Raw genomic sequence first — 21,986 nt, 5'->3', positions numbered from 1 at the left:
TCCAATGGACCTGAGGACACCTTCACACAGACACACATGCAGGCAATACACCAATGTATATAAAAATAAATAATCTTTAAAATAAAAATCAAACAAAAAAAAGTGAGTTCGGGTGTAGTGGCACATGCCATTAATCCCAGCACTCGAGAAAGTAGGCAGATCTCTATCTCTGTCTACAGAGTGAATTCCAGGACAGCCAAGGCTGTTACACAGTGAAGCCCTATCTTGAAAAATGAAAACCAAGCAACCAAACAAACAATCCCCACAAAGTGATCAGCCTTTAATAGGTGAGCTTAAAGTAGAAAGCTTTGCAAAAAAACATATGTATATGTCTTCATGATTTCAGATTGGACAGATTTCTTAGCTAATTAAAAGCACAGAAACAATACCAAGGAAGTAGGTAGCCATACACATCTGTAGTGCTCTGTGGTTTAAATGAGAATCCCTGCCCCGCCCCAGCCCCTGCCAGCTAATATATTCGCATGCTTAGGCCCCAGCTGATAAACTGGGGGAGGGTTAGGAGTTATGGTTTTACTGAAACAGGTATATTCTTGATGGAGCAGGCATGTAGCTAAGGGTGACTTTTGAGACTTTTAAAAGACCAAGCCAGGCTCAGTGTTGTGGAATATTGAACTATGTAAAGATGTGTTGTATTTGTCTAATTATGTAATGATGTGTTACTGTTTTATCTTGCCTGCCTAAGAAGGCACCTGACTGGTCTAATAAAAAGCTGAATGGTCAGTGGTCAAGGAAGAGGTATAGGCTGGTCTTCCAGGCTTACTCCTACTTCCAAGTATGCAGAAGGATGAAATTAGGCTGGGGTGGGGAGGGGGAATGAAAGAAAAAGAGACCCCCCATGGCCAGACAGACACAGAAGAATCAGGAAAGGCAGAAGTAGGAAAGTACAACATACAGAAGGAAAGAAAAAAAATTTTTACAACCATTCTGACTGGTGCAAGATGAAATCTCAAAGTAATTTTTTTTTTTGCATTTGCCTGTTGACTAAGGATATTGAACCTTTAAGTGTTTCTTAGCCATTTGAGATTCCTTTATTGAGAACTCTCTAGTTCTGTACTCCATTTTTAACTGGGCTATATGTTTCCTTGATATCCAAGTTTTTAATTATATTGACTATCAGATGTATAACTGGTAAAGATTTTCCCCTGTTCTGTAGCCTGCCATTTTTCCCAAATGATTGTGCCCTTTGCCATACAGACGTTTTCAGTTTCATGAGGTTCCATTTATTAATCATTTTTCTAAGTGCCTGTGCTGGACCCAAATTTTTGTGAGCCACAGCCATGGTTTGTCCTCAGGCCTAAGAACCCGACTGCAGCTCCCTGCCACTTGGGATGATGACGACGACGACGATGATGATGATGATGTTGATGATGATGATGACGACGACGATGATGATGATGATGTTGATGATGATGATGACGACGACGATGATGATGATGATGATGATGATGATGACGATGATGATGATGATGCTGATGATGATGTTGATGATGACGATGATGATGACGATGGTGATGATGTTGATGATGATGATGACAACGACGATGATGATGATGATGTTGATGATGATGATGACGATGATGATGATGATGTTGATGATGACGATGATGATGATGATGCTGATGATGATGTTGATGATGACGATGATGATGATGATGTTGATGATGATGATTTTGGTTTTTGGAGGCACGATTTCTTTTTGTAACCCTGACTGTCCTGGAACTTGCTCAGTAGACCAGGCTGACCTTGAACTCACAGAGACCCACCTGCCTCTGCCTCCCAATGCTGGGATTAAGGCTGCGCCTCCACTGCCCGGCTATGAGATTTCTTAACATGACTACTTACTTGAACCACTTAATGATGAGACTCTCATTCCTGAGCTTGGCAGGTAAAAGTGCTTGCCGTCAAGTTTGATGACCTGAGTTTGATCCCCATGTCTTGCAATGGAGGGGGAGAATTGACTCCCTCAGGATGTCCTTTCCCATCCCCCCACTACACACACACACACACACACACACACACACACACACACACACATTGTGGCATGTGTGCGTCCCATTTCTACTTCTTTGAAGACTGACATGGGGATTTTGATTAAGACTGTATTAAATCCATAAATTGCTTTTGATAGGATGGTCATTTTTTCCTAATATTCTACTAGTCCTTGAGCATGGGGGGGGTTTCCTCCATCATTTAGTTTCTACCTGGACCTCTTTTCTTAGTTTTAAAGTTTTTATCATAGGTCTTTCTCATCTCCTTGGTGAGATCTGCCATGATATATTGTTCTTGGTGCTATTGTGAATGGGAGTGCCTCCTCCTTCATTTCCTGTCAGTGTGTTTGTCATTGGTTGTAGAAAGTCTATTGAGTTTTGTGTGCTGATTTTGTATTCAGGAAAGAGAATGGGCAGGGCTGAATAGAGAAATCTGGGAGAAGAAGGGTAGTGGCCAGAGAAGAGGGAGTAGATCAGGGGACAGCCATCCAGCTGCGCACCAATTCATGGAATGAAAGTAAGATTTGCAGAAGTAAGAAAATGGGAAAGCCCAGAGGCAAAAGGCAAAACATAAATTAAGAAAAGCTGACAGGAAACAAGCCAAGCTAAGACTGGACATTTATAGCTAAGAATAAGTCTAACTGTTGGCTGTTAGCTTTCTATTAAACCAATCTGAGTGACATATCTTCACAGTGTACAAAAAGATTGTCCCACAACACACACACACACACACACACACACACACACATCCCTGCATCACATCAGAAACTAGGGGGATAGTAGGACACAGCTGCCACAAAGAGAAATGCGGATCTAACTGGGAAGCGGGGAAGGGCAGGTTTTGAGGTTTCAAAGGCCACACACCATTCCCAGTTAGCCCTCTCTGCTTCCTTCTGTGACTCATGATATAAGCTCTCAGCCTCTGCTCCAGTCACGTCCGCCTGCTGCTTCTGTCCACCATCATAGGTGCTAAACCCTGTGGAACCATGAGCCCCAAATAAATCCTTTCTTTTATAAGTTGCCTTGGCCATGGCGTTTTTTCACATTGGTAGAAAGGTGATTTGAACAGCAACCCCGGGAGACTTGCTTAGCCCTTTGTTAGCTTCATTTCTCACCCGCCGAATGGGAACAAAGGAAAACTTCTTCCAAGTGTTGAGGTGAACACTGAATGATCTGATCTTCATGACGCATTTAACAGAATTGTTGAATACATAGTTAATATTGTCTGTAATTGTTGCTGCTATTCTGAGAATGGGAAGCCAAATGAGACCCCTGGTCACATGTTTAAGGTGCACCATGTCACTTTTCTTGCTGTCCAAAACACGCAGAGCAATGCCTAAGCACATCAAAATGTTGTGTTTAAGTATTGTGGACCAGAGAGAGAGGGGTTTCTTGGGGGTTGGATTGAGGCTTCATGCATGCTAGACCTGTTTTCCCCAATAACTTTTGGGATGCTGGCCTTAGGGCGTGGCTTCTGCGTGTGGATGTGATCTCTTATAAGGAAGAGGAGGGGTCCCTCTCACTCTCTTGTGGGGTGGGAGCAGAAGCAAGCTTGAGCTGCTGTTCACATCTCCCCGGGGCAGATCGGCACAGCTGGACCCATCGTGACTTCAATCTTGTCCTGTATTTTGCGAGTCTGTATTTCTCTTTTGAATCACCATAATAAAGACTTTTATAAATTCTCTTTTCACACAGGGTCTCACCAAGTTGCTCAGAGTGGTATCTTGTAACTTGCTCTGTAGCCCAGGCATGCCTCTTTGACCGTTCATTCCTCTCTCCAGTAGCTTCCTGAGCCTCTGGGGCTATATATCTGTACCGCCACACCACAGCCCAGCTGTTAAAGTCCTTTGCGATAATTAGCTGGCTCACTTTAAGCCTTGTTTTCCAGGACTGTAAAAACCAATCAACCAGCAAACTCAATCCCCCAAATCCAGTTGAGTCTTTGAATAATTGAATGCACAAATCCCTGTGTGGCTTCTGTACCCGAGTTCATAGCACTGGGCCTTTTAACTCAGTGTTCTAAGAACCGGTTGGCTGACGTTGGGTGTTTTCTGACGGCTTGGGCACCGTGGGTGACACCTGGAGCTGCCTCAGTCTGATCGGCCACCTCTTCTGAGCTGCAGAAACCGCATCTGTTGGTCAGTCAGTCAGAAACAGTGTGTGCATCCTTTCCAAGGAGAAATAGCAAATGTTCTAGCACGAGAGGTCTTCTCGCATATATATCTTGTTTGTATTTTTGGCTTTTGTATTAATGACTCTGCCTACTGGGCATCTATTCAGTGAGACTTGTTAGGACATTATTATTGGGAATGGAAAGAATAATGTTTACGTTTTTTTCCCTGACCTTTAAGAAGTACCATAGCCTGTCCTTCTGGATGGGTGAAATGGAAGGATTTCGGTGACAAGACTGGAGGGACATTACTTTGAAACTCAGGTATACCGCTTGAAGCCAAGTGAGAAAACGCAGAAAGTGGAACAAAGATGTTCTCAAGAGCTTCATCTTTAAGTCAAGTGACCCTGAGGATCTCTCTAGAGTTAGCACAGAGAAATCTTAGATGAGGAGCCTGGATTCACTTAAAGTACTGTCTGGCTGGCAGCCTTCACCCAGCCGTGGAGTGGTGTTTGAAATAGCAGGGCTGAGAGTCCTCTTCAATTGACAGTTTGCTCTTCTGTCCTTGATCTCTCGCTTTGAAAGCATTCTCCAACAGAGTCTTTTTGAGGCATTCTTCAAGAGCTTATGAGCTGAAAGATAAAGGAGGAAAAGTATGTTTTTGTAACCCCAGTCCAAAAGAATAGAGAGTCTAAAATTCCAAGGAAAAGCTCCTATTTTTCATAATGTATGAATTTCTATCTTAGCATAGGATTACATTATATATGTATATTATCAATTAAACATTACACATTCTCAATGTTCGATTCAGTGATATTTGTTTTTTATTGAAAATAGATGTTTTCAGCTAACATATTCTGATTATGGTTTGCTGTCCCCCAACTCCTCCCAGATCCTCCCCACTTCCCCACCCATCAAATCCACAATTCTCTCACTAGAATACAAAACAGGCATCTAAAATAGTAATATTAAATGATAATAATAATAAAATAAAAACAAACAAACCAGAACAGGACAAAACAAACAAGCAGGAAAAAAAAGCCCAAACAAAAATCACAAGAAACACATACAGACTCAGAGACACACATATTTGCTCACACAGAAAATCTATAAAAGTAAAATAGGAAATTATAATATAGAGACCTAAAAAAGGTTTATAAGGTTAAAAACAAAATGCCCGGCTGGGTGGTGGTGGTACACGCCTTTAATCCCAGCACGTGGGAGGCAGAGGCAGGTGGATCTCTGTGAGTCTGAGGACAGCTTAGTCTACAGAATGAGTTCCAGGACAGACAAAGTTACACAGAGAAACCCTGCCTCGAAACAAACAAACACAAAGCAAAAACAAAACCACAACAAAAGTGCAGACAAAGCATTGAGAGACAAAACCTCCCAAAATTCTACTGAGTTCAGTTTGTTTGGGGCATGTGCTGCCAGCCCTGGGCAGCAGTCTGTGATTTGTGTGCCCAGTAAGACTTCTGTGGTAAAAGGCTCAGTGCCATTGGAGGAATGTTGTGGCAGAGAGAGCTGTTATAAAGACAATAGTCAGGATCTACTGGTTTTCTCCGTGTATCCCCGGCTGTCCTGGAACTCACTCTGTGGACCAGGCTGGCCTCCAACTCAGAGATCTGCCTGACTGTGCCTCCAGAGTGCTGGGATTAAAGCTGTGCCCTTCTGCAGCAGCCCAGTGTTCTTTTCTGCCCATTTACATCCCGGTTGGGTGCATTTTTCACCATGTGAGACTTTAAACAACATTATGAGCACCCTGTGTAGCCTCTTGATTTTAAATTTACTCCATCTGACAAAAACTGGATCCTTCCTTCCTTTCTTCCTTCCTTCCTTCCTTTTTCTGATAAAACTCTCTGGATTTGAGGTTGATTACCTTGGGCATGTTAAGGTGCTGTGAGGTAGGGAGACATGTTTCTGACTGAAAGCTTCTGCCACGCGCTGCACAGGGCTTGTGGTGTCTTAACAAAGAATCTCCAGCCTTACCTTGTGGCTCTTTCTCAGGCAGGACATCCTGGAGAAGAGTCCAGTTTTGCTTTTCTGACCTAGTGGTGTGCACCCTTAATCCCAGCACTAGAGAGGAATATAAGAGGACACAGCTCTCACTCACAGCCCCATTCTGAGACTCCTGGAGGCTGGATCGCCATTTTGTACTGAGGTAGAGGTACGAGTCAGTGGCTGGCTGTTTTGCATTCTGACCTTCAGGTTGAACCCCAGTTTTTATCTCTGGGTTTTTATTAATCAAGCTTCAGTCCAGACTTATTTTACAGTTTTATAAATTTTGATACTTCCTTTTTATTTCTTTGAAGTTCTGCCTGTAGAGTCCCCCCCGTCCAGGATGCAGCTATACCATCGGGCATGGTTACCATTCTTCTTGACATCTAAAGGTATAGAAGCTCAGTGTGTGTGCTTCGTATGTGGGCAGTGGCTAGAGGAGAGAGTTTACCTCATATTTCATAACGACACAAAGCATCATGATGATTCTACAGCTTGTTACAACAATTTTCTTACTTTTTGTCCCAGTTGGCTTTCTGTTGTTGGGATAAAACACCATGGCCAGAAAGCAACTTGGGGAGGTAAAGGATTATTTCAGTTTACAGCTTATAGTCCATTGTGGGGGGAAGAGAGGGCAGGACTTTGAGACAGGAACCGAACCAAAGGCTGTGAAGGAATGCTGCTTACTGGCTTGCTCTCTGGCTCGTATTCAGCTACCTTTCTTATAGATCCCAGGACTTTCCCAGGGGTGGCACCTCCCACAGTGGACTGGGCTCTTCCACATGAATCATTATTCAAGAAAATACATTGCCCCCATCCCATAATCCATGCTTGCTTACAGGCCAATATAGTGGAGGCATCTTTTCCATTAAGGTTCCTCCTGATGATTGACCCTAGTTTGTGCCAAGTTGACAAGAGGAACAAACACTTCCAAACAGTACTGATGAGGACTCCGACACAACTGAGGCGCCTTCCTGGCCCCTGGATTAGGCACAAACCACACCCAAACTCCTGTTTGCATAGAAAGATTCTTTATTCATCAGGGAAGAAAAGTTAAAGAGGCTGCTTTCTGACTCAGGCACCTTTTTCAGCGTTTGGGCACCACATTGTCCCAAGGCCAGTGCCACAGTGGTCTTGTTAATAACAACAACAACAACAACAACAACACAACAACAACAACACAACAACAACAACAACAACAACAACACAGACTACTTTAAACTGGCAGTGTATGCCTTTAATCCCAGCACCAGGAGGCAGAGGCCAGCCTGCTCTACCAGGTGAGTTTGAGTTCCAGGCCAGCCTGGTCTACAGAGGAATTTCCAGGACAGCCAGGAGAAACTTTGTCTCCAAAAACAAAACTTCAGATGCCTTTTTTTTTCTTTCTTTCTTTCTTTCTTTCTTTCTTTCTTTCTTCTTTCTTTCTTTCTTTTTTTTTTTTTTTTGCAATTAGTCTTGCTGTGTAATATATCTGTTAGGATCTGAATGAATAGACTGATAGTTTGAAGTGGTCGCCCCTACCTTTTCATAAGGGTTTGAATCTCAATAGTCACCAAGATGTCCCAGCTCCCAACACCTTGGCACCAGGAGTGTACGGGCATCTAAAACACTGAGCCCATAGCAAACCCCTGCTGGGTGCATTGGCTTAATTTAGTTGAAAGTTGACTTTGTGTTTCAGTCCTTCGAGAGCGAGGGCAGTTTCCTGAGACTTAAAAGTGTTAGATTTCAAATCTGACACTTAAAGAGGTTAAGGTGTCTCTTTAACACATCAGAAAGGACCTGGCAGTCAATCCCTCTGTCCCTACGCTAAACTTCTCTAGCCCAGGGGGCTGGGTTGCCCTTCCCAATAAAATCCAAACATTTAGGTGGCCGCTCTCTTTGTACCTTTGGGCCTCCTGGCTGCTGCACCTGGTTTCCCTCTTCCCGTCTCACTTACCGTCCCCTCCCCATCTCCCTACATGTCTCAAGAGTCTCCCTTTCTTGAGAAGCTTTTTAAAAAATATATAATTTATTTTTATTTTGTGTGCATTATAGTTTTGTCTACATGTATGTCTGTGTGAGGTGTTGGATCCTGGAGTTAGAGACAGTTGTGAGCTGCCATGTGGATGCTGGGAATTGAACCCGGGTCCTCTGGAAGAGCAGCTCCAGGAGACTTTTATAGAGAACTTTCCAAACTTTTCAGGACCTGAAGCGTTCTTGAGCCTTCGGTCTTGAGGTACGCGGGTGAGGGGGCGGTCCAAAGTTTTTTGAAGCAGAGACCGGGAGCTTTTAAACACCGCATCCATGAAAACGTGGATCCTGGATTATGGAGACTAACTGCAGCGGGATGATTCTGGAGCTGCGCTTGCCATTCCATCTTTCCGGGTCTTCGGGAGAGCTCGGGGGCATAGATAGAAAACGAGGACCCTGGGGTGCACTGAGCGTCCCGCACCCCAGAGGCTGGTTGGAGTACATTGATGGGGACTTGTTTTGATTCTCGGAAGCATAAGGTGAGTCTTCTGGGCTGGCGGAGACTGGGGCGCCTGCTGGAGCTAGCTGAAGGACACCGCTGCTCTGCGCGGAAGCGGAGTGTAAGAGAAGACAATTTGCTGGGCCCTGGCAAAGAACCCACGTCTGCTGAGAGAGTCTAGAAACCCTGGTGCCGCGTTTCAAGTCAGAAACTGGTGTGCAAGCTAATCTGGCCTCTAAAAGCACCGGTGCCTTGGTTTCAGGGAGCAGGGAGGAGGAGCTTGGTATCCCGAGGGTGTGATTTAGTGCTCTTTCTGGCCGGGCCGGGGCGACAGTTCAGCTTGCTTTGCAAGGCCACAGGCAAAAGTCTCACTGCCCCCACTGTCTTGAGAACTGCTCCGTGGTACCTGGGAGCTCACCGAGAAACACTTGTTGATAGAATCTTGTGCCCAGCCAGTAGCAGTTTTGCCTTTTCCTGCGGTGGAAACTTTGTGCATTTAGTATATACTTTGGAAGAGCCTCTGCAGGAGCTGGCTTTGATTATCTACACGCAAGTTGTTTTTCAGGGCGTTTGTACCCAGCTAGGGCGCTTAATATGAGACTCATGTCGTATCATAAGATGCAGAACTTGTTCAGGACCTTAATGTCTTCAAATGTAGCTTCTCTTCTCTCAGATGAAGTGCAGCACTCCGCTCGCCAGAGATGCCATACTACAAACTCTAGTCTTGCATCTCTTTGGCCCACCATACTCTCAGATGGAGTTCTTTCAGGCAGGGCCTGGATTGATGTCTGACTTGAAGAAACAGCTCAAGTGTTTGAACACTCGAGTTTCCATCCCCCAATACAGACAGCACCATGGTCCCTGTCTTATACCTGTCTCTCAAATGCTTTCTGAGACCCTTATAGTGCACAATCGCCTGAGGTGTCCATGAACACAGCAAAGCCTCTGCTGGTGGCCTGCCAGGTTCTCCCAGCATCCCTCAGTCCCAGCCTGTTACAGGATCCATTTAGCTAGAATATTCCACCCCTACCCTAAACTTCTCCAGCCCAGGGGACTGGTCTAGGCTACCCTCCCCACTCAGCCATTTTGGCTGGGATAGCCCTCTTGGCCTCTTGGTCTCCCGTCTCTCCCCTCTCTTCTCTTCTCTCTCCCAACATGGCTCAGCCTGCCAGTCATGTTCACTTTGGACTCTCCCGGATGTCCTTGCTTCTGACTATGCTCTCCTCTTATCGACAGTAAACCCTCTGCTCCACCATACCAGTCATGTCCACTCTGGACTCTCCCAGATGTCCCTGCCTCTGACTGTGCTCTCCTCTTATGGACAGTAAACCTTCTCCTCCACCAAACCCAGGAGCAACTGTGTCCTCCTTTTATTTCTTGCTTCCATTCAGCAGCTTGGATCTCTTGCGCTCATTCTGGAGGCCAAGGCTGGAGAAGGCAATTTAGAGGCCAGCCAAGGCTATGTTGCCAGATGCTGTCTTAGAAAAGAAAAGAAAAGAAAAAAAACAAAATAGAAATCCAGAACCCCTCTCTTGCCTCTAAGCCAAAGACAGTGCATCAGATGACCAATAAGGTGAGTTAAAATTCTGAATTTGTAATAATTTGTCTGCTGGCTTCCTGCTAGATGGCAGTGTCTAATAGAGAATCAAAGGCTCCACTGTTACTGTGTTATTGCTCACCTTGTATTCTTCAAGGATCAAAGTGAAACAGTTTCCATGTTTGTTCTTATAAACAACATTCAGAAACCCCTCCTTAGGATTATATGTAGGAAACAAGAGGAAAAGGTTATAATTTGGTTCATGTTACATGTATGTATAAATTTGGCACCATACAGGAACCTTCCCAGCCTATATTTAAGTGCTTTTATACTTATGTAGAGTTGATTTTCCCAAGAAACTTAGCATCTCCCTCAACTTTCATCATTTTACATCAAGTGCCCTCTCCCCCCAGGCTCATGTCTGCACACTTGGTTCTCAGCTGATGATGCTGTTTTGGGACGTTGTGGAGCCTTTAGGAGGCATGGCCTCAGTGATGGAAGGAGGTGACTGTTATGCCCAGATTACCCCCAAAACCAACTAGGAGACCAAACTCTATTCTTATTCAAGTTAGAACTTGGACTCTCCGTCTGTCCAACTATTGGCATGATTGGAGAGCACCAGCGCAGTTGGGGGTTGAGTTTTTATAGTAGCAGACATAGGGGTGAGGAATTTCTAAGATTCAGGACCCCTGATTGGCTGACATTTGTCTAGGGGTGTCCTGGTGAAAAGAGATGGGTGTGTGCTGGCAGGTGATCCTATCTACAATGGTTGGGATTTCTTTTGGATGGTCTGTTACCGGGTGGTACCTGTGTGGTCTCAGTTTGTGGTTTTTATGGGAACCAGGTATTGCCTCAGGGTAAACTACTGAGACTCAAGCCTCTATTGAGCTTGTCATGGCTGGATCTCCAGGGACTGGGGTGAACTGTGAAGGTTATATTAGCTACTGGTTCTGATTTGTGGGAGCACTTACCACCTGGTATGCCCATTACCATGGAGGGAGCTATTTGATCCATCATCCTTCTCCAGCAGGATGAACTGAAATCCTTTGAAATGGAAAACCAAAGTAAGTCCTTCCTCCCGTAAGCTGCTTCTGTCAGGCTTGGTTTTCCTTACAGTGACAACAATTAGTGACTATAGGGAGCATTCCTGGAATGGGCTTTGGAAAAAGGAAACATTAAGCTTATTTTAATTTACATGCTTTCTAAACACTTTTTTAAAAAGCTTATGTAAAGCCTTAGTTTTCAGAAAGAAATTTCTGAATTACTAAAAGGGAAAATGGATCTGGGCACGCCTTTAATCCCAGCATCCTGGAGACAGGCACAGGGTTCTGTGTGAGTTCGAGCCCAGCCTGGTCTACAGAGCAAGTTCCAGGACAGCCAGAGCTACACAGAGAAACCCTGTCTCAAAACAAAACAAAACAAAACAAAAACCAAAACCACAAAAATAAAAGAAACAAAAAACAAAAAGGAAAGTAAAATAAGTTCAATCATGTAGGTCAGTGGTAGATCATTTGCCTAATTAGTGTGTTTGAAGTTCTTAGTTCAGTCCATGGCACCGCCTCCCCCCCCCCCCCCAAAGTCTTGGGAAATGTCTAGAATGTCTAGGATGGTACAAGAGGTACTGGTGTTCAGAGTTGAGTCAGCAGTACAGAAAAGGCAAGTTACATTCTGGGAGCAGCAGGAACATAGACCTCGAGGAGGAGACCAGGGAAGTAAGCTAGAGAAATAGAGTAGGGTATACATTCATGTTATTTTTCACTGTCAGGGATGAAGCACAGGGCCTTGTGTATGTGGGCAGGTGATCTACCAATGAGCTACAGCCCCATACTGGGCTCTTTTTAGAACCTTTGCAAATCATGCACAGACTTCAGTAAGATTTTCATTCTAGGACATTAATTTATACTTAGCCGAGTGCAGAATCCAAGGGGCTGGGGCTGGGAAGCCCAGTTTTGGGGCTTTGAGGGCAGTCACCATCAGGATAAATGAGGGGTCTTGATGTGGCATAGTTGAAAGGAGGCAGTAAAAAGTGCTTGAAAATAAGACACATTCCTGCCAGCCTACCATGTCAGTTCTTTCTAAGGATGGCCGCAATATAAGGGGTGTACTAGAGATTTTTGTTCGTTTGTTTTGTTTTGTTTTTTTCAAGATAGGGTTTGTCTGTGTGACAGCCTGGGTTGTCCTGGAACTCGCTCTGTCGACCAGGCTGGCTTCCAACTCACAGAGATCCTCCTGCCTCCCAAGTGCTGGGATTAAAGGCGTGTGCCACCATGCCAGTCATGGAGGTTTATGCAGTGCAAAGTGACAAGATCTCTTGGAGAACCAAACCTATTTGAGAAATTAGACATTCCTGTGACTAATTTAGGTTTGATAGTTAGATTCTTCTGAAACCCCTCTCTAGGGTTATATTTAGCCCATCGCTCTGAACTCCCCAGTTGCTAATGGAGACCAATCAGAAGAGTCTTTTTAGAGCTGTCTGTCTTCTGCCTCGCTTCCTTCCAGCCAATGGGAATAGGGAGGAGGAAGAGAGGAACACATTGAGGATCAGGATTTGTCATGGTCAGTTTTGATTGTCAGAGCCATGAAAGCATGACTTGGAAATGTCATGAGGATGTTTCCAGAAAGGTACTTTGGCAAGTACCACAACTAGAACAGTTTAGCTCTGAAATTCATGTCTTCTTTCCTTGTTTTTAATGTTAATGCTATAAAGGTCACACTAAATGATGCTATCACAGAGAACAAACAAGTCTGTAGAGAACAGTTGTCATCTGGTGGGGCCAAGGGGAAGGGAACAAAAGGCTCTAAGAACCTCGGAAGTGCCCTGCAGGATTCTATTCCACACATATTAATAGCTACTAGCTACATAAAATGTAGACCTAGCACTTTGAATCCCAGGTGCGGGTCTGTCATTCGGACTGTATAAATTTGGGGAAGTGGCTAAGTATTTCTGATCCTCAGTGGATTCACTTTAAGGAATAAATGTCATCCTTTCCCCTGCATGGCAGAGAGAGTATTAAACTTTCATTTTATGTGCAAAAGTAATTTAGTATAGCTATAATAATTAATATGACCCATATTAGGTAGTGAAATATTAGCATCTTAGATGAGACTAAAACTACACCACCTCAGACCAGCAAGATGGCTCGGTGTGTAAAAACGTTATCATGCAAAGCTGACAACCTATGTTTGATCCTTGAACTCGTGGTGGAAGACCAGAAACAACTTCCAGAAAGCTGTCCTCTGACCTTCACATGTACCCGCTGGCACACGCCGCCTCATTCACCCCACACCAATCACACACACAATCATATAAACCATTAAAAGTCAATTTAAGACTGTAACATTTTGCAAAGAGGTTTAAATCTGTCCCTTCGTTTAATATTACTTGGAACCACCTTGGAAAAACAAGGTAGGTATTACTAACTCCAGTTATTACAGAACTGAAGCTAAACCTCACTAAATTTAAGCAGTTGGCCGGGGATCATATTTTTAGCAGTAGGTTTAAATCAGGTCACCTGACTCCAAGATCAATAGAAAGGAAAGAGACACCAGAAACAGTGGTGGCTTTAGGACAGAAAGGTCGAGAGTAAAGGAAAACAGAAGGTAGAGATTATGAAACTAGCTCGGGATATATTTATAGCTAAGATCTCAGGACGGCTGGAGGGCCTTTTTGCAACGTTTAATCGGTCATATCAACTGCCAAAGAATAATTCAAGAGCACGCACAAATTCCCTTGCATGTAGAGAACCTCAAGTTAGTTTACTGCCAAAGCCAGGAGTGTAGGAAGGTGTCAGGAACCTGGCTGTGATTAAATATTCACCACTGAAGAGCAGCCTCCAGTATGTGAATTACACTCTGCAGCAACCTGCCAGGCCTTAGGGTGTATTTACAATAGTAGCACTCAATCTAACCCATGCTAGTCATTAGCCAGGAGCATGCCATCAAGTCCCAAGTCCTCCAACTGTGAGGACAGGTGGACCCACAGAGAGTACCATGAAAGCCCTCAAGCTCCAATGTAATGGCACCCCAAGAGAGGCAGGCTCCCCGTGTTTCTGTTTCATCTTTGCCTCCTGTGTGAACCTGAGTCATTCAGGACAATGCCCCATAATATTCTTTTCCAGGACAGAGGAATGTATCTGTTTATAGGCTGCGGTATAAAGCATCTAAAATGATCTCTAACTAACCAACTCCTAACTCTAAGAGGTGAGCTTCTGCAATGCATTACGTGCATGGCTGGTGTACACTACCCAGGGTTGCCCATCTCGTTGGTATTCGAGTATCTGTACTGGCCGGCTCTTGGGGTTCTCACAGATACAAGTCCTCAGCGGAAGCCACTAAGAGCACCTTCTGTGCACATTCACTACGTTCCCTTTAAAAGGGCCCTGCCCACCTTGCTTGCGTGCGCTCGCGAGCTCTGTATCTGTCTCCCCCCCTTCTGTTGCTCCTGTCCCCAGAGGCCAGTCTCCCTCTTCCCCCTCCCTCTTTTTACGTCCCACCCACAAAAAAAAAAAAACAAACCTCTGTGGCATGGTGTCTTTCTCTTGTGCAACTTTTTTTAAAAATTATAACACATCTGCTGTTCAGAAGATGTGTACATCTATTACACATGTAATAGCAAAGCATCTATTAAGTACTCTTTTACCAAAATCAGCAGCACCATTGTCTTAAAATAGTTCCTACAGACTTAAGACTGAGTATCTCAAAGAAAGTTAGCAGATTGTAGGGTCCTAGCTTCAAATACTGGCTGTGCAGAGCTGGCAACTGAACCAAGGGGTGATTTCTGCCGTGTCCGTGATGAGGGTGATAAACCAGGGCCACTTGTGTGCTTGGCACACTGAGCCGTCTAACTCTGGAACAGCTACTTCTCTTGTGGCTGTAACAGGGTATGTGACAAAAGCAACTTATGGGATGTTTGGGTTTGGTTCATAGTGTGAATGTACAGTCCATCACAGGATCACATACAGTGTGAATGTACAGTCCATCACAGGATCACATACAATGTGAATGTACAGTCCATCACAGGATCACATACAATGTGAATGTACAGTCCATCACAGGATCACATACAATGTGAATGTACAGTCCATCACAGGATCACATACAATGTGAATGTACAGTCCATCACAGGATCACATACAATGTGAATGTACAGTCCATCACAGGATCACATACAATGTGAATGTACAGTCCATCACAGGATCACATACAATGTGAATGTACAGTCCATCACAGGATCACATACAGTGTGAATGTACAGTCCATCACAGGATCACATACAGTGTGAATGTACAGTCCATCACAGGATCACATACAGTGTGAATGTACAGTCCATCACAGGGTCACAGTGTGAATGTACAGTCCATCACAGGATCACATACAATGTGAATGTACAGTCCGTCACAGGATCACATACAATGTGAATGTACAGTCCATCACAGGATCACATACAATGTGAATGTACAGTCCATCACAGGATCACATACAGTGTGAATGTACAGTCCATCACAGGGTCACAGTGTGGATGTACAGTCCATCACAGGATCACAGTGTGAATGTACAGTCCGTCACAGGATCACATACAATGTGAATGTACAGTCCATAGAAATTTGCCCAGGATGTCGGAGTTACGGCGTGTTAGGGATAAAAAGCATTCATTGTTACCATCCTGTGCCTTTTAAGAGGTTTTGTTTTTCTCTCCTGGAAAGGTTGGGAAGGTAACTCAGTTAATATACTGCTCACCTCAAATGCACAAGGCCCTGGTTTTTATTCCTAATACCCCATAAATCTGAGCTTGTTAATGGAGGCCTATAATCTCATCATTTAGGAGGTCGAATTGGGTGGGGAAGGGATGAGAGGTTCAGGGCTGTCTTTGGCTACACAAGTGAGTTTGAAGCCAGTCCGGCTTCGTGAGGGTCTGTCTCAAAAACACCAAAAAAAAAAAAAAAAAAGCAGCCAGTTCAGACCCATGAAAAACTCATATTGCCCACACATCCATTGCTTTCTTGTTCTTCCCACAAAAGACTCAGTAGATAACCCAGTAAGCAGAATCCCTCCCTGATCTGGTTGGTTTCTTCAGTTGATCACTATCCCATCATTAACGAAAACCTGAGCCTTTATTATTTTTTTCCTCCACCCTTTTCAGAAGTGGGCATGTGGCCTATTTCTTACTCCTTTGAGACCTGGTTAAGAAGTGACTTCATCTAAGTAACCCTGGAATCCAGTCTTCTAATGGCAAAGAAATTAGGGGAAGATTTGAGACGTGGGATTTGATGGGGTTGTGTGGCCTTGAGCAAGCTAGGTAACCATTCTGGTCTCAGCTACTTTCTTTCTGAGTGAGGTGTTAGGCATGTGTATGATTAGGTATTAGGTTTAGTGAGGTATACGATCTGATCTAAAAGGTTCCTTTTGGTTTAAGACTTCGGTGCTTTTGTGCACTAAACCTATGTTGTCAGCTCATGTGGCTAAAAGATTATCCATTTGTTGCAGTGTTTTTGGATGGCGCTGTGTCTGAGGACTCCGGCTGCTCTGATAATAGCCTGAGAAGACGGCATGCTGTTCCTTCCCAGCGCCAACCCGGACCCATTCTGAACCTTGGATCTCAGTCCTTCATGGAGACCAGCTCCCGGCAGGAAATTGGCACCCAGATGGTTCCTCCATGTGAAGCTGTCTCTGGCTGCGGGCTGACTGGAGGACTCCTGGTGGCTAGGCCAGCCCTTTCTCAGTCATCCGGGACAGGGCAGCATGGTGCGGATTCAGAGGCGGAAGCTTCTGGCGTCTTGCCTGTGCATGACAGCTACTGTCTTTCTGATGGTCACACTGCAGGTACTGGGAGTCCGGGCTGTGTATAGCGGATTCGTTGCTAGGCCCTAGCCTTCCTCCCCATTTCCCTTCCCTTTCCTCAGAGAACTCTGAGTAATTGATGTCTGCTTAACTTTTCTGCATCCTGAGCCCATGCTACACAATACAAAGGAGAGCACCCTTCTTCTGTTTTTCTTCTCTTATTTTCATCTGTGTGTGTGTGTGTATGTCTAGATTTCTGCTGTATAGACCAGCATGGTATGGAACTCAGGATACTTCGATTTTTGATTTCTAAGTGTTGGGATTAAAGGAAGGAACCACCGTGACCATTTGGGAGAACATTTTCTTTTTCTCTTTTTCTATTTAGAATTGTCTCATGTAACCCAGGTGAGCCTCAGAATTGATACATGTTCAAGGATAACCTTGAATATCTGATTTTCCTGCCTTTAATGCCCTAAGTGTGTGACTATAGTCATATGTCACCGTGTTCAGTCAGTTTTTAAAAAAATTTATTTAAAAATTGTTCATATATATATATATACATATTATATATATTATATATATATATATATATATATAATTTTGATCATGTTTTTTCTCGCTTCCAACTTTTCTCCAGTCATTCCTACCTATCCAGCTTTTTGTTCTCTCTCTTAAAAAAAAGCAGAGAAACACAAAAACTAAAATCAAAACGAACAAAAACAAGATCAAAAAAGTCAAAATGAAACAAAAAGCCCACAGAAAAAGATGGAGCGTTTTTGTGTTGGCGTGGAGCCTGCCGTGCAGTGTGGTTGATCCATCCTGTGACACCCTATTGGAGAAAACTGATTTTTCCATTGCCAGTTTGTGTCAAGTTTAGATAGCATCTTAGTCAGGGATGGGAGCCAGAGTCCAGCTTCCTGTCTCAGTGCTAGGACAGCATCTGCGCGACTCGGTGCAGGTCCTGCGCATGCGGCCACGGTCTCTGTGAGTCCACATGGGCGTCGTCAGTACTGTTTTGTCTGGAAGACACTGTTTCCTTGGAGTCATCCATTACCTCTGACTCTTTCTGCCTCCTCTTCCACGGAGATCCTGACCCCTGAGGTGAGAGGTTTGATGACGACATCCCATTTAGAACCAAGGGCTCCAAAGTCTCTCACTCTTGCACACTGTTCAGTTATTGGTCTCTGTGTTGCTTCTCTAAGAAGCTTCTCTAAGCTGGACTGAGTAAGGCACTGATCTATTGGTGTGAAAGGATGCGTTAGGAGTCATTTTATTGATCTATTCCTTTAGCAGGACAATAGTATTCATAGTTTACCTGTAGGCCCGTGACCTATCCAGTCTGCTCTTGGATACCCTAGCAGTCTCAGCGGTTCTATTTAAGGAGCGGGCCTTACATCCAATCAGAAACCGATTGGTTACTCCTGTAACTGTTATGCCACTGTTGAACCATTTTATCGTGCAGGTAGGTAGCTGTGATAGGTTTCAGGGTTTGTAGCTGGCTGGTATCATTACCTTTCTCCTCTGATAGTATGCAGAGTGCCTTCTAGCACCATGGATCTTCTAGTTGGTCCCCATGGATGTCTCAGTGTTACTTTTAGCAGTAGGGCCTCATCACCAGTTTGTGGAGAGCAACCAGTAGCCTTGCTAATAGCCTGGGGCCAGCTCTGTACAGCTCTGGCCTCTCTGCTTTTGTTGGCATCAGAGGCCAGGGCCATCAACAGAGACCATGGTTGGCAAGCCAGGAACACAGCCGTGAGTCCCAGCAGCAGCTCAAGGCCAGATATCATCTTGACCCTGGGTGGTAATCAAGCCACTCCCCTCAGCCCGCTCCCCTCCTCTCTCGCCTCATCAGCTATGCCTCTGTCCACAGGCATGAACCAGCCAGTCTGTCTGTCTGTCTCCCTGTCCCTTCCTTACGCCATACCATACCTCTGCTCACTCATATCGTGCCCATCTAGCTGGCGCTGCAAGGTGCCAGGTGGGCCCATGTTTTCTCCTCGGAGCCCGGGGCAGACAGCTCGAGGCCTGTGTTTGGTTCGTGTTGTCCCACTCAGTTCACTGTGATGCTGGGCTGGACCATGCTTCCTTATCACAAAGAGATCATTATAGGTGCAGGCGGGCTCTTAGTGGATGCATTTGGTTCAGTTTCACCTACCTCCGGCTGCATGGCATGCTGCTGGTGTCCACTGGTGGACTGGGGTTAGCATCTCCCAGTATGGTTTTCTTTTCTTTCTTTTTCTTTTTTTCCTCTAACAAATATGGATTACTTTTCTTTTTGAGACTGGTTTGGTTGATCTGTCCCTGTCCCTGTTTCTGTCTCTGTCTCTCCTGCCCAGGCTGACTTCAAACTCACTCCTGTTCTAGAGCCCCTTGTCCTCAATGCTGGGATTGTGAATGTGCTCTCTACATCAACCAGATAGATTTCCCATTACTTATTTACTTACTTATTGTGTGTGTGTGTGTGTGTGTGTGTGTGTGTGTATGCACGGGCATATGCACATTGGTGTGGGTGCCTGCAGAGATTAAAAGCGGGTTTCAGATCCTGTAGAGCTCTTACAGGCAGTTGGGAGCTGCCTAATGTGGATGCTAGGAACCAAACTCAGGTCTCCTAGAAGAGCAGTATGTGCACTTAGTCACCCAGCTGTCCCTCAAGCCCAGAGACTTAAAAAGAACATAACTATGTAATTGCTGTCTCACCTGCTGCAGTGAACAGTTGTTTCTTAGTACCCTCTATTAGTGGGCATGCTAGATTTCTCCCAGAGAAAACTCACTTTACAATGGCATTCCAAATCTGCAGTTAGTACATCCCCATACACTACATTTGGCTAGCAAATATCAAATTTTGCATTTGATATTTATTTATTTATTTTTGTTTGTTTGGGAGGTTTATTTTGTTATGTTTTTTTCCATATCTGAATTTGTTGAAGGAACTGGTTTCTTTGCCCTCCGGATTGTGGATTTGGCTGCTCTTTTTTTTTTTTTCTGTTTTATTGACATTTATTGAGCTCTACATTTTTCTCTGCTCCCCTCTCTGCCTCTCCCCTCCCCTCTTGAACCCTCCCCCAAGGCCCCAATTTACTCAGGAGAGCTTGTCTTTTTCTTCTTTCTATAATCTATGTAGATTATATCTATGTAAGTCTCTCTTAGTGTCTGCACTGTTGTTTAAATTCTCTGGGATTGTAGTTTGTAGGCTGGTTTTCTTTGCTTTATGTTTAAAAAACACCTATGAGTGAGTACATGTGATAATTGTCTTTTGGTGTCTGGGTTACCTCACTCAAAACAATGTTTCCTAGCTTCATCCATTTTCCTGCAAAATTCAAGATGTCCTTATTTTTTTTTCTGCTGTGTAGTACTTCATTGTGTAAATGTACCACATTTTCCTTATCTATTCTTCAGTCAAGCAGCATTTAGGTTGTTTCCAGGTTCTGGCTATGACAAGCAAAGCTGCTATGAACATAGTTGAGCACATGTCCTTGTGGCACGATTGAACATCCTTTGGATATATACCCCAAAGTGGTATTACTTAGGAAGGTTGTTTCCTAATTTTCTGAGAAATCACCACACTGACATCTAAAGGGGTTGTACCAGCTTGCATTCCCACCAGCAATGCAGGAGTGTTCCCTTTTCCCCACAACCCCTCCAGCATAAGTTGTCATCAGTGTTTTTGATTTTGACCATTCTTACAGGTGTAGGATGGAATCTCAGAGTTGCTTTGATTTGCATTTCTCTGATGACTACAGGTGTTGAACATTTTCTTAAGTGTCTTTCAGCCATTTTAGATTCCTCTGTTGAGAGTTCTCTGTTTAGATCTGTACTCCATTTTTTTTTTATTGGATTCTGTGATCTTTGGGTGTTCAATTTCTTGAGTTCTTTGTATATTTTGGAGATCAGACCTCTGTCTGATGTGGGGTTAGTGAAGATCTTTTCCCATTGTGTAGGCTGTTGTTTTGTCTTGTTGACCGTGTCCTTTTCTTTACAGAAGCTTCTCAGTTTCAGGAGGTCCCATTTATTAATTGTTTCTCTCAGTGTCTGTGCTGCTGGGGTTATATTTAGGAAGTGGTTCCCTGTGCCAATGTGTTCAAGTGTACTTCCCACTTTGTCTTCTATAAGGCTGACTTTAAGTTGAGGTCTTTGATCCATTTGGACTTGAGTTTTGTGCATGGTGACAGATATGGGTCTATTTTCATTCTTCTGCATGTTGATATCCAGTTATAGATTTGACCGATCTTATCCTTCAGGTTTTGTTTCATGTTCTTCTTTCTCTCCTATTTCCTACAACCTGACAGTGACATCTAGGGATAAATACACGCTAAGAGCTGCATTGCAGAGACAGCTCTCCTTCAAACTGCCTCCTTATTTATAAATGAACTTACACTTCACAAGAGACATGGGTGAGGCACGTGGAACACATTTGTATTGAGCTTCCATCTCATGGAGTTTTGACAGTCTTTTCTTTCTTTTTCCTTAAGTTACTGGTTGTACATTAGTAAGAAGGACAGTCAGATGAAGAGAGGGATCTGGGGATGTAAATTAACTTCCTCCCATCAAGCTTTTGGGGAAGAGTCACATTATTACATTGTAAAAGTGCCGAGGAAGCGCTTGGCAAGAGCTGACTTGGTTTTGGTTCTTTAAAGCTAATGTATTTTTTAGCTCTTCTGAAATAGCACTTGACTTCCATAGAGGAGGTTCTAACATCTTAGTTGGCGTGGGTACTGTTGAGAATCTAGTCGAAGTTTTACCCTTTCCTTAGGGGAGTTATGGACTTCAGGTGATGTGTGGTGGTCAGCGGCACTTTACTCACACCAGGAATAACAGGCCCATTAAAAAGGAGCTGTCCTTGGTTACTGGGTGCGTGTCCTCTTGTGGACACTATTTTTATTAATATTATTAAGATTAGTGCTATTATAATGAAATTGTGCTATCTTAGGAGCAGTTTGCTGATAAAAAGATGAATTTGATTCTTTCTTGCTTCCCTTTTTTGGTACAAGATCTCACTCTGCACCCCATGTTGACCCTGAACTTGGTATCTCACTGCCTCAGCCTCTTTTTTCTTTGTTTCTTGTTTTTTTGAGACAAGGTTTCTCTGTGTAGCTTTGGACCTGTCCT

At 44.1% G+C, this 21,986-nt stretch overlaps 1 protein-coding gene across 1 annotated transcript in view; it reads left to right on the top strand.

The window, feature by feature from the left end:
- The first annotated feature begins 8,467 nt into the window (after nucleotides 1–8,467).
- Pofut3 (protein O-fucosyltransferase 3) overlaps nucleotides 8,468–21,986 on the top strand; it is a 77,502-nt gene continuing 63,983 nt past the window's right edge. The window contains exons 1-2 of the mRNA XM_048456526.3: nucleotides 8,468–8,606; nucleotides 16,587–16,922. Coding sequence (XP_048312483.3) covers nucleotides 16,842–16,922 — 81 coding nt within the window. The 5' untranslated portion in view covers nucleotides 8,468–8,606; nucleotides 16,587–16,841. The remainder of the gene's footprint in view (nucleotides 8,607–16,586; nucleotides 16,923–21,986) is intronic.

Source organism: Myodes glareolus, chromosome 23 (genome assembly GCF_982192425.1).
Source record: "Myodes glareolus chromosome 23, mMyoGla1.1, whole genome shotgun sequence".
Classification (NCBI taxonomy): Eukaryota; Metazoa; Chordata; class Mammalia; order Rodentia; family Cricetidae; genus Myodes; species Myodes glareolus.
This window is presented reverse-complemented; position numbering and strand designations above follow the sequence as displayed.